Source organism: Tripterygium wilfordii, chromosome 6 (assembly GCF_013401445.1).
Source record: "Tripterygium wilfordii isolate XIE 37 chromosome 6, ASM1340144v1, whole genome shotgun sequence".
Classification (NCBI taxonomy): domain Eukaryota; kingdom Viridiplantae; phylum Streptophyta; class Magnoliopsida; order Celastrales; family Celastraceae; genus Tripterygium; species Tripterygium wilfordii.
Window position 1 is genome coordinate 10,393,247 of NC_052237.1, and position 14,404 is coordinate 10,407,650.

The 14,404-nt window shown below is 37.4% G+C and overlaps 3 protein-coding genes across 3 annotated transcripts; 2 read left to right on the top strand and 1 right to left on the bottom strand.

Moving 5' to 3' along the window:
• Positions 1–32: 32 nt before the first annotated feature.
• On the top strand, positions 33–2,719 carry LOC119999512. The gene is made up of 2 exons (XM_038847124.1): positions 33–493; positions 1,215–2,719. The coding sequence occupies exons 1-2, from the start codon at positions 431–433 to the stop codon at positions 2,310–2,312; spliced, it is 1,161 nt and encodes a 386-aa protein (XP_038703052.1). The 5' UTR covers positions 33–430; the 3' UTR covers positions 2,313–2,719.
• Positions 2,720–6,216: 3,497 nt separating this feature from the next.
• On the bottom strand, positions 6,217–7,531 carry LOC120000473. The gene is made up of 2 exons (XM_038848564.1): positions 7,105–7,531; positions 6,217–6,767 (listed from the first exon to the last, which is right to left on the bottom strand). Exons 1-2 carry the CDS (start codon positions 7,504–7,506, stop codon positions 6,609–6,611), a joined length of 561 nt encoding a protein of 186 aa, XP_038704492.1. The 5' UTR covers positions 7,507–7,531; the 3' UTR covers positions 6,217–6,608.
• A 298-nt stretch (positions 7,532–7,829) lies between these two features.
• LOC120000472 lies at positions 7,830–14,054 on the top strand. Its single transcript, XM_038848563.1, has 9 exons — positions 7,830–8,801; positions 9,661–9,716; positions 9,810–9,892; positions 10,015–10,093; positions 10,725–10,835; positions 11,292–11,401; positions 12,273–12,356; positions 12,945–12,982; positions 13,602–14,054. The coding sequence occupies exons 1-9, from the start codon at positions 7,853–7,855 to the stop codon at positions 13,670–13,672; spliced, it is 1,581 nt and encodes a 526-aa protein (XP_038704491.1). The 5' UTR covers positions 7,830–7,852; the 3' UTR covers positions 13,673–14,054.
• The last annotated feature ends 350 nt before the right edge of the window (positions 14,055–14,404 follow it).

The window sequence follows — 14,404 nt, forward strand, 5'->3', positions numbered from 1 at the left end:
TGTGTGTATGTATAGCTGGGGGGAGTGTGTATATGTATATGTATATGTATATACTCTCTCTCATATCCTTCGAATCCAGTATATATATAGTAGAGAATGGAGGTTATCTGGTGAAAGAGCGAAAAAACCACCAAACGGCTATTATTGACGTTACAGAGACAGCGAGGCAGGGGATATACAGAGAGACACACGCAGACAGATTGAGAGAGAGAGAGAGGAAGAGAGGGAGAAAGGGATTGGGCATTGAGAGATCGTCGGTTCTGTTTGGGGGGTTTGGTTTTTAAAAAAAAAAATTATTATTTTCCAAAATTTTCGGGAGGGGATTTTGGCCTCTGGTTTTTGTTGATCTGGTTCGAGGAGGATCTGAATTTTTGTGGGTTTGTAAGGGAAAGCGGAAATTTAGCATAGATAATTCAATTTAGTGTTAATCATGTCTGATGAGTATTATAATTCCAAGAAGACTGATGATATCTGCGAGGAAGTTTGTGGCCAGGTATTTTTCTTCTTCTTCTTCTTCAATTTCTACTTAAATGATTTTGTTGCTTCTGGGAGTCTGTTCAAGTTTTGGGGGTTTAATGGATTATGTTAGTTTTCAATTTTTAATAAATTTTTCTCTGAGATAGGCAACTTTTTCCTGGTAAAAATGCTCTGGAAAACCCTTTTTTTTTCTTTGAATTTTGAGAGGAGATATGTTCAGAATTTTCAAAATTTTCATTTTCTGATTGGGGCTCCTTAATGTTGGTATCGTGATTCTCTTGCCTTTTTTGTTTCTCTGGGTGATTTTTGTTTCCTGAATGAAAATGTAATACAAGAAAACGTGAAAGTAGTTTGTTTTCATTTCTATGTTCTTTTATAAGTGATTGTTTACTTTCTTATTCCTGTTGGTAGTAAGAGTAAAGGGGATTTCTGGTATTGCTTCTTTTCAATGGTTTAAAATTTACTTGTGGGGTTCACTATCACAATCTCTTAATGAAGTTTAATTCAACATGATGAACAAGCTATTAGGCGCTTTTGGACATCTGAATTGTCTGTTTCATTCTACATTTACGTCCCTTTTGTTGTGGTTAATGTTCTAGACTAGCCATAATTGGTTTTATGTGTCCTTTTTCTGTAGAAATATGTTTTATTTTTGGGTGAAGTGAGAACCTTTTTTTGGTATGTTTTCTTACTTATAGTGGGTATCTTATGCACTCTTTGTTTTCAATTTGAAGCAGGCGTCCCGTGTAGCATCAGGCATGTCCAGATTGCGGTGCATCTTGAGAGGATTGGATTTCAAGACTTACATATTTTTGTTTGTGGTGGTTCCATTGTGTCTTTTTGTAGGGTATTTACATGGCCAGAAAATCTCCTATTTTCTGAGGCCTTTATGGGAATCTCCTCCTAAACCCTTTCAGGAAATCCCTCACTATTATCATGAGAATGTGTCGATGGAGACTTTATGCAGACTTCATGGGTGGGGAATTCGCGAATCACCGAGAAGAGTCTTTGATGCAGTGTTGTTCAGTAATGAAGTAGACATTCTTACCCTTCGTTGGAAGGAATTGTATCCTTTCATAACTCAGTTCGTGCTTCTTGAGTCGAACTCGACATTTACTGGCTTGCCCAAACCATTGCTCTTCTCGCTGAACCGTGATAAATTCAAATTCATAGAGCCGCGGCTAACTTATGGGACGATTGGGGGTAGATTTAAGAAAGGAGAAAACCCATTTATCGAAGAGGCATATCAGAGAGTAGTACTAGATCAGCTTCTTAGAATAGCAGGAATAGAGGATGATGACTTGTTGATAATGTCTGATGTTGATGAGATTCCTTCTGCCCACACAATTAACCTCTTGAGGTGGTGCGACGACATCCCTCCCATTCTTCATCTTCAGTTGAGGGACTACTTGTACTCTTTTGAGTATTACGTAGATAACGAAAGTTGGAGAGCTTCGGTTCACAGATATCAGAGGGGAAAGACCAGATATGCACATTATCGTCAGGCAGATGTCCTCTTGTCCGATTCAGGGTGGCATTGTAGCTTTTGCTTTCGCCATATCAGTGAGTTCATATTTAAAATGAAAGCATACAGCCATTATGACCGGGTGAGGTTCTCTCATTTTTTGAAACCCTCTAGGATTCAGGACATAATTTGCAAAGGGGCTGATCTGTTTGATATGATTCCTGAGGAATACACATTCCAGGAAATAATTGCAAAGATGGGACCGATCCCTCGTTCCTATTCCGCTGTGCATCTCCCTTCATTTTTATTGAATAACGCAGAGAAGTACAAGTATCTATTGCCTGGTAATTGCAAAAGGGGAAGTGGCTGATTCTCTTTGAAATAATAAGCTTGAAGATGCAGATTTTGCTATGGGCTCTGTTTGAATACTGATGGCCATGGCGTGGCATGGTTGATAGAAACGATAGAGGTATAACTTATCTGACAAATCTCGATCATTCTTTAGACACCGGAAGAGCTTGATGGGTCCTTGATTTTGGGGGGAAAATTATGTACATTCTGTTTACATGGAGGTATAATCTAGATTTATCCATTCAGGGATCTTATTTGAGGTCCAATAGCACTTTTGTTTGTAGAATGCTCATGTTTCGATCCCCTTCATGAGATTAGAACTGATTTATCCCAGGTTTCTATGGTGGGAATTTTTGTTCAGATGCTTCTTTTCCTTTTGCTTTGCTCCTAATAACAGTCATTCCAATGCTGATTTATCGTCTATTACTCTATTCCCTTTTCTTTGTTTGCTGTCTCAATTGATGACTGGTTCAGTTTTGGCATACAATAGACTCAATTTTGCATCTATGAAGGACATCTGCTGTAGGAGGAATCTTTCTTATTTTGATTTCTTCCACAGTTTTTGATTTGTTATTACACACTAGACAGCTTCTGTGTATCTTGAGCTCAAGGATTTTTTTCCCCTAAACAGCACATTGAAATATGTTTGTGGTTGGAATCGAACCTTGTTCACACATATGCGTAACTTAATCAATTGCTAATCGAGTCACCTCTCGTTGGTGGCCTTAGGGAGTCTTGGTCTCTTCTCGGTCCTCTGAGGTTTCCTGGTAAAAGATTTAAAGGAAGGTTACTCGACTAGCCATTCAAAACACATTGTTAAATAAAAACCCATTAGGAAATTTATTTAGATTCTCCCTCTAAGCCTCTCTTCATTTTCCAACAATTGGGTTTGGTTGAGGCTGTGTTTGGAATATCGATTGCAGCTCTGAGTCCTTCGACTCTTGACAGAAGGTGATTATCACCTGAACCAAACAGATCCCATTTGGGTTCACTGTTGACTCTATCTTGTGTCAATGTCAATAACATAGAACCACACATCATGACTTTGGTTGAAAATTCACATCTTTTGGCTCCCAACTCGTATACTTCTTAGACCACTAAGAAGTGATCATGTATTTTAGTTGGTGATTGGTTTAAGTGGGGGCAACTCGTACACTTCTTAGACCACTAAGAAGTGATCATGTATTTTAGTTGGTGATTGATTCGAGTGGCGGAGATGAGATAATTTTCCGAAATAAAATCGTGAGGAAAGGGTCTAAATGTCCATAGAGATACACCAGTGGAGACGATACGTTGAATGTCAATAATATAGAACCACACATCATGACTTTGGTTGAAGATTCACGCTCCCAACTCATTCACTTCTTAGACCACTAAGAAGTGATAAGGTATTTTAGTTGGTGATTGGTTTGAGTGAAAGAGACGAGATAATTTTCTGAAATAAAATCGTGAGGAGAGTGTATAAATGTCCATAGATATACACCAGTGGAGACGATATGTTGGATGCAAATAGTGCCGACATGGCCTATCAGTTATCTTTTAAGGAATTTGGCTTCGGCCGTGAAAGAGGTAGTCAAAGTTTTGTTGCTTATGTGGAAGATATTTATACAACAATGACGCGTGGATCATAAATATTGACGACAATGACCATCACATTGTTAGTGCGCGACTTTGGTCCAACCATTATATATTTTATTTAACACCCTGTAATTTATAAAGCTGTTATGATAACATCCCAAAAATTGGTATCTAAGTTTTCTAGTTGTTGGGTTGGATTTCATGTGTATTATGTAAAATATGTGGAGTCCGTGAATTCATTCATTTAGGATCTGTTTGGTATCACTTTTGTTTTTTGTTTTAGTTTTAAAAAAATAGAAAATAAAAACAAAAAATATTGTTTATTTGTATTTTCTGTTTTGCTTTTTATGAAAACGAAAATTTCAAAATTTTTGAAAACAAAAAAAAGGTTTTTAAAAGTTTTGGAAACAGAACTAGTTACACTTATTATAGATTGAATTTTTTTTAAGCTTTCAGATTGTAAATTGTATAGAGATATGAAGACAATGATCAAATATACTTTGGGTTATTGTTTTATTTCTTATCTTTTTTTCTTTCTGCTGATGTTTTCAATGGTGAATTACGTTGCAATAGACACGACAAACGATGCAGTTATGAAAAATATAGTGGTGTGGATATATTCCATTATTATGAAAATAAAAGCATAAACACACTTTTTTTTTTCATTTTTATTATGCTTTCAGTTTTAAGTGTTCAACCAAACAAGTTTTAATTTTATATTTTCATTTTATGTTTTATGTTTTTATGTTTTTATTTTTGTTTTCAAAATTTTTGGAAGTGATATCAAACACAACCTTAACAATTGAGATAAATGGGATGCTAATTTGCTACAATTGAGATCAATGGGATACCAATTTGAGGTGATCTTTATCATTTTCAATTTATAAGAATGCACCAGAGATGAAATATGAGTGATTTTAATACATGATAATGAAGTGGGCCGGGCTTCACAAGCATGGGTAGCCCAACATGGTGAAGGCCAATTTTGCTAGGAATTTAGGAGTATAATATTTTTAAATTTAATTAGGGGTGACCCCCGTGCAATACACGAAATTGTTATATCAATAGTGGTTTTTTTTTAATTGAAGAGAATACCAAGTACATAATTATGTCAAAATTATCTATCAAACGCATCCTTAATGGTAAAAATAACCACATACTACTAAAATGAACAATTTGAAAATGCTACCAAAATGTTGGTTTGAATGCTACTTCCAAATCAACGTTTGGATTCTGGAACCATTTGACCAAATAGCTTCCCAAATGGCCACGTGTCTGGATACAAAGGTAATACTTTCTTAAGTATTTATCTTTTGTTGCACGATAACAAGTGATAAAAGTTACAACTCTTTTACTTTTACAAAAAAAATTCAACTAAGTAATTGTGCAAAATTTTGAGCTCTATAATTATTCCACGTGCCATCCACGTCAATAAGCATAAATAATACTAACAAAATCTATGTCAATGCCATCTATGCCACGTCAACATCGTCCTAATGAAAATTTGGTGTAAGAGCTTACAAAGACCGCAACCTAATTATCTTTCTGTGACCAAAATTGCATTAACTAATTAACCTAATTATTAAGTTTTACTGACAGTCTAAGATCAATCCTCTGAAGCACCAGTCTGGTTGAAGATCCCACCGTGCGGAGGATTTGCTACCAAAAGTGAGTGAATGATACCTGCTAGCTCAACCGCAAGAGAAGCTGTGACGGCTTCCGCTATTAGAAGGCTAGTTGTAGAAACTTGAAATCGATCTTGAGCTTGGTGCAACTATATTCTTTTTGCAGCCTCTGCAAACTCTGGGAACTGCAGCTGATATCGAACCATTAACGCAGACTGCTGTATCAATATTGAGTTGAAAGATTCAACCCAAATAGTTGGAGGCAGAGTCCAACATTCTTAATGGTTGTTAGCTTCAAGCCTTCAACCGTATGCATCAGGGGGCTTTGCTGCAACGTCAACGGTTCAACATAATAAAAGTTGAAGACTCTATTTCAGATGGTAAAAGTCAGTTTAACTGGACCAACATTACATCTGATTGTAAAATACGAGTACATAACTATATCAACGCAAGAAAGAAAACCCGGTACCAAATCCAGATTTGGGAGTCTAAGCTCAGACGAAATTATGGAACTGCAAAATGCACAGCATCCAGCTCAGTAGTCAATCTCATACCAGGGAAAAAAAATTCAATATCCTAGACTGAAAACGAAGTAGCGAACAATATAAAAAAGGAAAGGAAAAACATGATTAGCCTCTAACGGGATGCATCAACTTTGATAAACGATCTTCTTCAAACTCCACGAAATCGACCTTCCAATAATTTTTACAATGCTCAACGTATTCTGCTAACACTATCCATTGAACAACAGAAAATACTCTGAAAGCATCACAAGTCGATCCTAAACATGACAAATCAAGAAAATGTACACAGCTATAGTTCAAACAAACATTTCTTAGCTCCAAAACACTCCCCATATCCACTTAATCCATCTCATGGTTTATTCCATGACACAATTCCTACTCAATTACATAAACAGGAAGTTAAGAAACAAACAGTGAAACCACAGCGATAATTTAGACGGGGTATTCTACATAGTAAAATTGCACCACTACTGCTTCAAGCATTAACATCAAACTACAGTAAGATTCAAACAATGCCGGTGGAAAACCAAGCTTCACGTTTTCCTGTTAATTGCTAAGGCCTAAGAGTATAGATCCTTCAGAAGAAACTTACTCATCACAAAGTGATGCCATGAGCTCTTCAGGCGAAGCCCATATTGGAAGATCGAAATACTGCTGCTTTAATCGTTCCTCTTGGGCATTACACATAGCTTCCGCTACATCACATAGATTTGAAACATCATGGATTATTGCTTCCTGTGCCTCTATCTGCAATTCAAAACTCAAGATCAGCCAAAATAGAGAGCTTATATATAGAAGCTCATGCATATAACTACCCTCCAATTGAACAGCATGCATTTAGTTCGTGCCGCTAGTTTGAACTGAAAAAACCCATCAAAAATAACTAGAAATTCATTCAAATTTTAATCTTCTTCCATCTTCAAACCCTAGGGAGATCATTTGGGTCCGTATCACTCCCCTCCACTTCGAGATTGTAATTCTTGGAATTTGAAGTGACATGATTAAGTTAATTCAGAGCATTCAAGAATCAGTACACAAAAGAAAAACAGAAAAGGTCACCGAATTGGGGAAGAAGATGTGTCACCTGCAAAAGGAGCTCATCGACTAAAGAACCCCCACTATCCTTGCCCCCTTGAACTTCTCTGGGAGGGGAATTCGAAAGCGACGGCGTATCATCCTTCTCTAGCTGTTCTTGCTGCAAATTAATTTGATGTTGCGTCTTATCCTGCATCACATGCAAGGTGTTCGACAAATTCTCCCAGTGGTCGATCTCACTCTGGTACTCCCTCTTGAGTCTCAAAAGAGTCCTCCTTTTACGCTCTCTTCTGCTTCTCCTCTCTAACTCCGGATCCGGTGCCGTTGAGACGGGCTCCGGGTCATCGACCCGCAGTCGCTTCTTGCGCTTGTATATGAAGCCGTCATCATTGCAGAGCTCCCACTCATCGTCCGCTCCCAGAACCGGCGCCGCTGATGAGGTTGAGTCCATGGAAGCAAACCACACCAACGGGAAAATTTAGAGCCAGACAATTGAAAGGTTTACTATTCAATCTTGTTTGGGATTTGAAATTTCGAGAGAGACGAAACGCGGGCTCCGCTCCCTCCTTCCCAAACAAGGTTGACTTTCCCTTTGGCAATTATGTTTAATGGAACCCTAATTTCATTATAGTTGCATAAAGCCATAAACACCCATTTAAGAGAATTTAATTTCATTATAAATTTATAGTAGACTCTGCCGCCATTGACACTTTGACACCTCTAAATTAAACCCAGGGGTGTTTTTCAACAAAATCAATTTTGTCTGTGGGAGTTTAAGCCTAAAAAAAACCCCATCAATGGCGAAATCGCTGTCTCTATTCTTATTTTGCCCACAATTCATGGCCTCTAGAAGAACAGTTGCAGGAACAGCGCTCTCTTCCTTAATCCCTTTCTCAAGGCGCAAGCCTCTCAAAAAAGTGATCTTTTCTGTATCCCCATTTTCCACTACCTCCACCAGATACCCACTTCAATACGACATGATAATCCACCGTCCGACTCAGTCCTCACTTGCCCCGAATCGCCGCAGACGCAGTAAACCGGAAACTGAAAGTTCTCCCGAGCCCGATTTGCCTCAGGAGACTAGTTCGGAACTCAATCTTGACACATGGGTTGATAGGAAATTGGATGCTGATATGGACAAGTCCAAGAGGAAATATTATAACAAGAGAAGGAAGAGAATTTACGGGTCGGATTCTGACGATGACAAGAACGAGGATAGTTTTGTGGAATTGAAGCCTGAAGTGGTGCAATTTGATAGATTGCATAAGAGAGAGGAGGAGTTGTATTTCCATGACACATTTGCGTATCCATGGGAGCAAGATAAGCATTACAAGATGGTTTATCAGTTGGAGAAGAAGTATTATCCAGATCAATGTCTTGACAAGGCATTTATTGAGCCAGGACAATCAAACTCAGGTGGAAGTATGAAGGATAAGGGGAACGTAAAGAAGAAGAAAAGTGTTGGTGACAAAAGCGGAGAAGTGAAAGACAAGAGTGCTGATGATAAAAGGTTGGTGTTTTTTGAGGAGAAGGAGAAGGGTGAGGACGTGTTGAATTCGGTTAAGGAGTCCAATAGAGATATCACAGAGAAGAAGGTGGAGGAGTTCTTCAAGTGTTTGAAGAAAGTTCCGAATAAAAATAGTGAAGTTGGGGATGGAGAGCCATATCTTGTGACTAGGAGTGGTGAGCTTCCTCCGAAATGGGATGGACCCAATGGGACAGTGGTATTGGTGAACAAACCTAAAGGTGAGGCAACGCGTCCATCAGGCTCTGTATGCGAATTTTTTTAATATGTGTGTTATTTTTTGGTTTCCTGTTAATATTTTGGTTCTGTATATGGTATTGGTTGAAACAATATATAACTATAACCTTGGGTTATTTCCACAATTACGAAGCCAAAGAATGGAGCTTGGCTATTGATGGGTCGCGGAATAATTAACCGAATTAGACTTGAAGTTGGCACCTAAGGGTGTGGCCATTCAGGGTTAGTATGAGACACAGCCAGCTGACCAATGACTGCCCTCCCAAAACTGAATTGTATTTGTAGGTTGTCAATTCAACATTAGTTGCCACAAATAAAATAGGGGGAGATAGATAACAATTTTAGATGGGGGAAGAATACTCATGTTAGCCTATCTTTAACATTCATGAACTGCATCTGCATCAAATGGCATTTTAAAGCTTCCTAACTGTTAAAAACGGGGATTATTGTGGCTCATCTAGCTATAAACATTCTAGTGTCTCTTTATCAAAGTTCATGCTTTATAAAAATCAGGAACTTCACTTTGAAGGTACCCTGTTAGTTTGGACAGTCTGTCTGCAACAATTTTGGCTAATTGAGAAAAGGATAGGGTAATAGGAAGTGCGAGGTTCATATATGCATGTTGCTTGAAGAGATGATTGTTCTATATGCTTTCCGATTTATGTATTATGGATCCCAGAGACTCCTCTCTGTTATTTTTTCTTGTTCAAAAGGATGTATGTGAAATAAATTCTCTTCAGATTCTTGCTGTTAATGTTTTCTCAGAAGCTAACAGCAAGACATAGCGTGATTAATTATCATCTTTGTATTTCTAGAAGACAATAACAGGATGTTGCATGACAGGATGGACTTCATTCACAGTTTGTGGAAAGCTGCGTCGCATAGTCAATGTGAAAAAGGTGCTTGTTTGCAGTTGCATCCACATTGCTATTATTTATGAATTTTCATCTTAACACGTGCCCTTTCTTTTGTTTTTTATTTCTTTGTGGCAGGTGGGGCATGCGGGAACTCTTGATCCCATGGCAACTGGTTTATTGATTGTTTGTGTTGGTAAAGCCACCAAGTTGGTTGAAAGGTTAGATCTATATATGAACCGTTCTGCAGTGTGGTTTTATGAAAAATCATTAGTTGAAAATTTTCTGGTCTACTTGAATATTATTATAGACCTCTCAAAGGCATTTGACTATATTGTTGCAGATACCAAGGTATGATTAAAGGGTACAGTGGAGTTTTTCGTTTGGGGGAGGCTACCTCGACTTGGGATGCTGATTCACCAGTGTGTTTCTAACTTTCTATTTCCGAATATTTAACAATTAACCATATCTAATGCGACATTGTGCACTTTTTCCGAAGCTTTGTAAACAAGGCATGTGTTATATATAATTAGATATCTGTCCCTGTTTAATATTTTGCCTTTTGAAAATAATACACACATGGTCCTTCTTCCTTTTAAACTTTTTCATCTTGATGTTGAATGATCAGTAGCCATCTAGGAGATAGATGGGATGCTGTTTACCTCCTTCAATTGAACATGATCAGGAGGGTTTTCAGCTTAATAAGAAGCTCCATGCCTCCAAGTGAAGTCAATTGAATCTAAAACATGTTTAATCGCTTAAGACAATGTGAACTTTGATTTAAGTGCTTGAAACATATCCAAGATTGTGAAAAAAATTCAACACACTTGCAGTCTGCAGAGGTATATGGTGATGAGATATATGCATGTGTGCCGCTGAGAAAGGAAATCATGATAAATGGAAAGCGATAACCCATATTCTTGTTCAGTACTTGTTTATAATACAGGTTGCATTGTTTGCTTGTAGAACTTCATTTCAAATTGATATATTTAAGCTATATATGTGTTCGTCTAGTATCCAATTTTTTACTCATTGACCACTCTCCTTTTTTAGGTTATTCAACGTGAGCCTTGGGAGCACATCAAAGATCAGGACATAAAGAAAGCTGCTGCATCCTTTTGTGGGGAAATTTGGCAAGTTCCTCCAATGTTCTCTGCCATCAAAGTAAGAATTCTGCTGCTGAAAAGTGAAAGAGATACACTAATCCGGACAAGTCTTCATTCTTATACATGTTTTGCTTGAGAACTACAAAGCATCATCAAAACCTTAATCCTAATGCTTGGTTCAGCTACATTAATCCCTAGTGCAATGGATCTATTATGTGGATTCTCTTCCCCATTCAATCCAGTCTAATCTACACTCTCCACTGATCCTAGCCACATCTTTCTTTATTACTTCGATCTGTGTCTATATTGATCTCCCTTTTCTCTTCCTAGCATCTCATGCTTACAAGGCGTTTTTGGATGTTAGTTCTTGTAGTTTTCCTCTGTCTACTTGGGTTTATTCGGAATTGTTGAAATATTCTTTCTGTGCATTATGATTGAAGTGTGGCGATAAATTCAGCCAGTCTAAAGAAGTTGTAGTGTTGTTTGTTTACAAAATTCCACTGCCATTTGATAGGTTGGAGGTGAAAAGATGTACGAGAAAGCAAGAAGAGGAGAAAGCATTGAGCTGTCTCCTAGACGGATATCCATTTTCCAGTTTGACATTGAACGTAGTTTAGAAGACAGGTTTGCGCAATATCTGCTTAATATGACGTGCATCTAACACGAGCAATCAAAAGCAATTTTTTTTTTCAATTTTATGAGCTTTTGTGGTGTATTTGGAAAGCATTTTGTCCTGTTTTATGTTGTCCTTAAGTATTGCAGAGTCCAATGACCTAGTGCCAAAAATGCTTTATATTGCGCATGATTGGGGAGCACTGAACCTCTCGTAATAGCCCTGTGAATAATAATTGATATTGATCCTATTGTTCATTAGTCTGACTGAAAATCTATTTTGCTGGTTTGCGAAAGGTAGTGTTGTATGGAGCTAGGGACTTGTTATGCCGTTATATTATAATAAAAAAATCAAGACGCATTTAAATGGACCAGTTAAGAGTGCGATGATTACTTGCTAAGGCTTTGGTTAAGATTGTAACATGTACAAATGGTTCCTTTCCTGGTTCTGCACTACCTTCTTGGTACTAATGGAGACTACACATTTTAATACTGAGAAATAAAGGATAATCATGATTTAGGTTAAAGATAAAATAAATTGATCATCTTCCCTGGTTTAAATTAACCCATGGTAAGATGATAGAAGTTCAAGCCCATCAAGGAAGAAGAGGATTGTTTTTGTTATTCCACAAATGAATGCCACACTATCTTTGGTCCATGAAAATCGTGGTTGGATCATGCTTTGTTATGTTGATAATATGACCACAGCATTCTTAGTTTTGCTTCTATTAACTTATTTGTAGTTCCCTATGCTCGAGAGTACTGTTGATGGTAAGTCAAAAGGGATCCTTTTTAAAACAATCCAAGAGAGATAAAGTTCACTTGTCATTAATGGAATGTAGAACATGTTGAACCTGAACTGAACTGGTGCTGTTGTTTGCAGACAAAATTTGATTTTTCGGGTGACCTCCTCTAAGGGAACATACATTCGGTCACTGTGTGCAGATTTTGGAAAGGCACTTGGCAGGTACCTTAAGTGAATTATGGTCTTTCTTATCTCGGTGTTAACTGCTCACTGATATATTGGCATAACTAGTTGTTTTTGTCGTCTAGAATCAGGGGGATTGTCATAGCAGAATAATCTATACAGAAAAACTTCGATTTCAAAAGGAGAAAATTCCTTGTATTGAACTTATTATTGCAAAGATTGACAAATACTTCCCTTTAATAATGACGATTTTGGGAAAGCATATATGATATCTAGTAGCTTGCACTAAGCTGTTGAATTTTCTATTGTAGAAGTATTTGCGGTCGATTCACAATTCCATCTGTCATATGTTCTTGTTTCTGGTTTATCATATTTTGAAGTTTTTGTGCCTTTAGTGAGCTTTTATGGAAGCCTTGCTATTTTGAAATTTGGATATAACACAAAATTCTAACATGTCCTGTTCTCATCAACCTACATTTCTTTTGGAAAGAAAAAGAAGCAAAAGTAGGAGAATTAGATTTTATCTTTCAAACTCTGGGAAATTGGGATGATTAGTATTACATAAAGTACTATATATAGGGCTTCTTGTTCTTTGATCTGGTATTCTTCCTTCCTTTTCCCTTGCAGTTGTGCTCATCTAACTGCACTTCGAAGAGATTCAATTGGTAAGTCTCTCTTTTTGTACTCTTTCCTACAAAAAGTTCTTATACTTGAAAAGATTTTGACTGGAAAAAAAAAAAACACTGTAGTAGTTGCTTAAATTCTTAGATAATCTTGACACATCATTGCTTTTGAGATTAAGGAATGTGTGTATATATATGTATGTATATATATTCTGCTATTTGGTTACATTAATAGCGCAAAACATGTCATTGCGGATGGAAGGTTGCTTTAATGGTCCACCTTGTTTGTTAATCTTGATTTTTCATAGAAGTGCCCTAGAATTGGCAACTAGACTTGACTGATTTGCTAGTCACATGATAATTCTTTAATTGGGTTTAACCAAGCAAAAATTTGATCCCTTCATGTGATATAAAATAGGAGAAAACTAAGATTTAGGAAACTTCTTGGAAGTTATTTCTCAGTCCTCAGTGATGTGGAGAATAGAAGCTTTAAGAGCTAAGAGGAAATTGATCTTGCTTGTCACCCCTTTGAAAGCGGGGAAACAGATGAAAGCTTATCAATTGCATGTTTATTCAAGTTTACCAGAAGTCCTGGCTGTGTGAAGTTTACAATGAGAGTTGATGTTTATTGTCAAGTGTTTCTGTTTTGCTCCTTTTACAGGGGAATATTCGGCTGACGATGCGTGGGATTTCAAAGATCTGGAAGAGGCAGCTACCAAAAGTTACCTATAAATTCCAACTGCTGCTTGCAATCTGTTACTCCGAAGAAAAAGTCGCAGCAAGCTCAGGAAAGGAAACACCATTTTTTTTCAGGAGTTCAACATGATAAATCATTTCTTCCCAGTTCTGGTTTCTTTCTAATCATAAAGGATTGCTAAGTTATATTTTCTTTTTCAATCTAAAGAAATTCGCGTCGTTGCCCATTCGGAAGGTCCCAGGACTAAAGATCCAAGAATTGGTCATCTTAGGGATTCAGGGCTACTTTGTTGTGCATAGAGACATAAGATTTGGTGTAAAATGTTCTTCCGAATGAATGATTCATTCTGATAAACAGGTTTTTGACAATAAATTCTGATAGTTTTTTCTCAATGAAAATAAGAGTCAATTTTACTTCTTTCTTTTTGCATATCTAATTAAGTCATCGGGGCGACTGTTTACCAAAAACACAAGTCTCTGCAAAGTCGTAAGACCGTGTACGTGTACGGGGTTGATGCCCGCTCAGAGCAGGAAGGTCAAGGAAGTTGGTGATCACCATATCTCAACTTTTTACTGTCAGCTTCATCACCATTTTCATATTTACTTTCTCATACCCTGCTACAGGCAGCAACTTGTCCTGCACCCTCTTCAACTGGAGAGCAAAATCAGACCATAAGAGTCTGAAAATGTAAAATCTCACAAAAACTAGGCTCTTACCTATTCTATCCAGAGTCGGACAAGTTGTCACCTTCTCCATAATCAATCTCC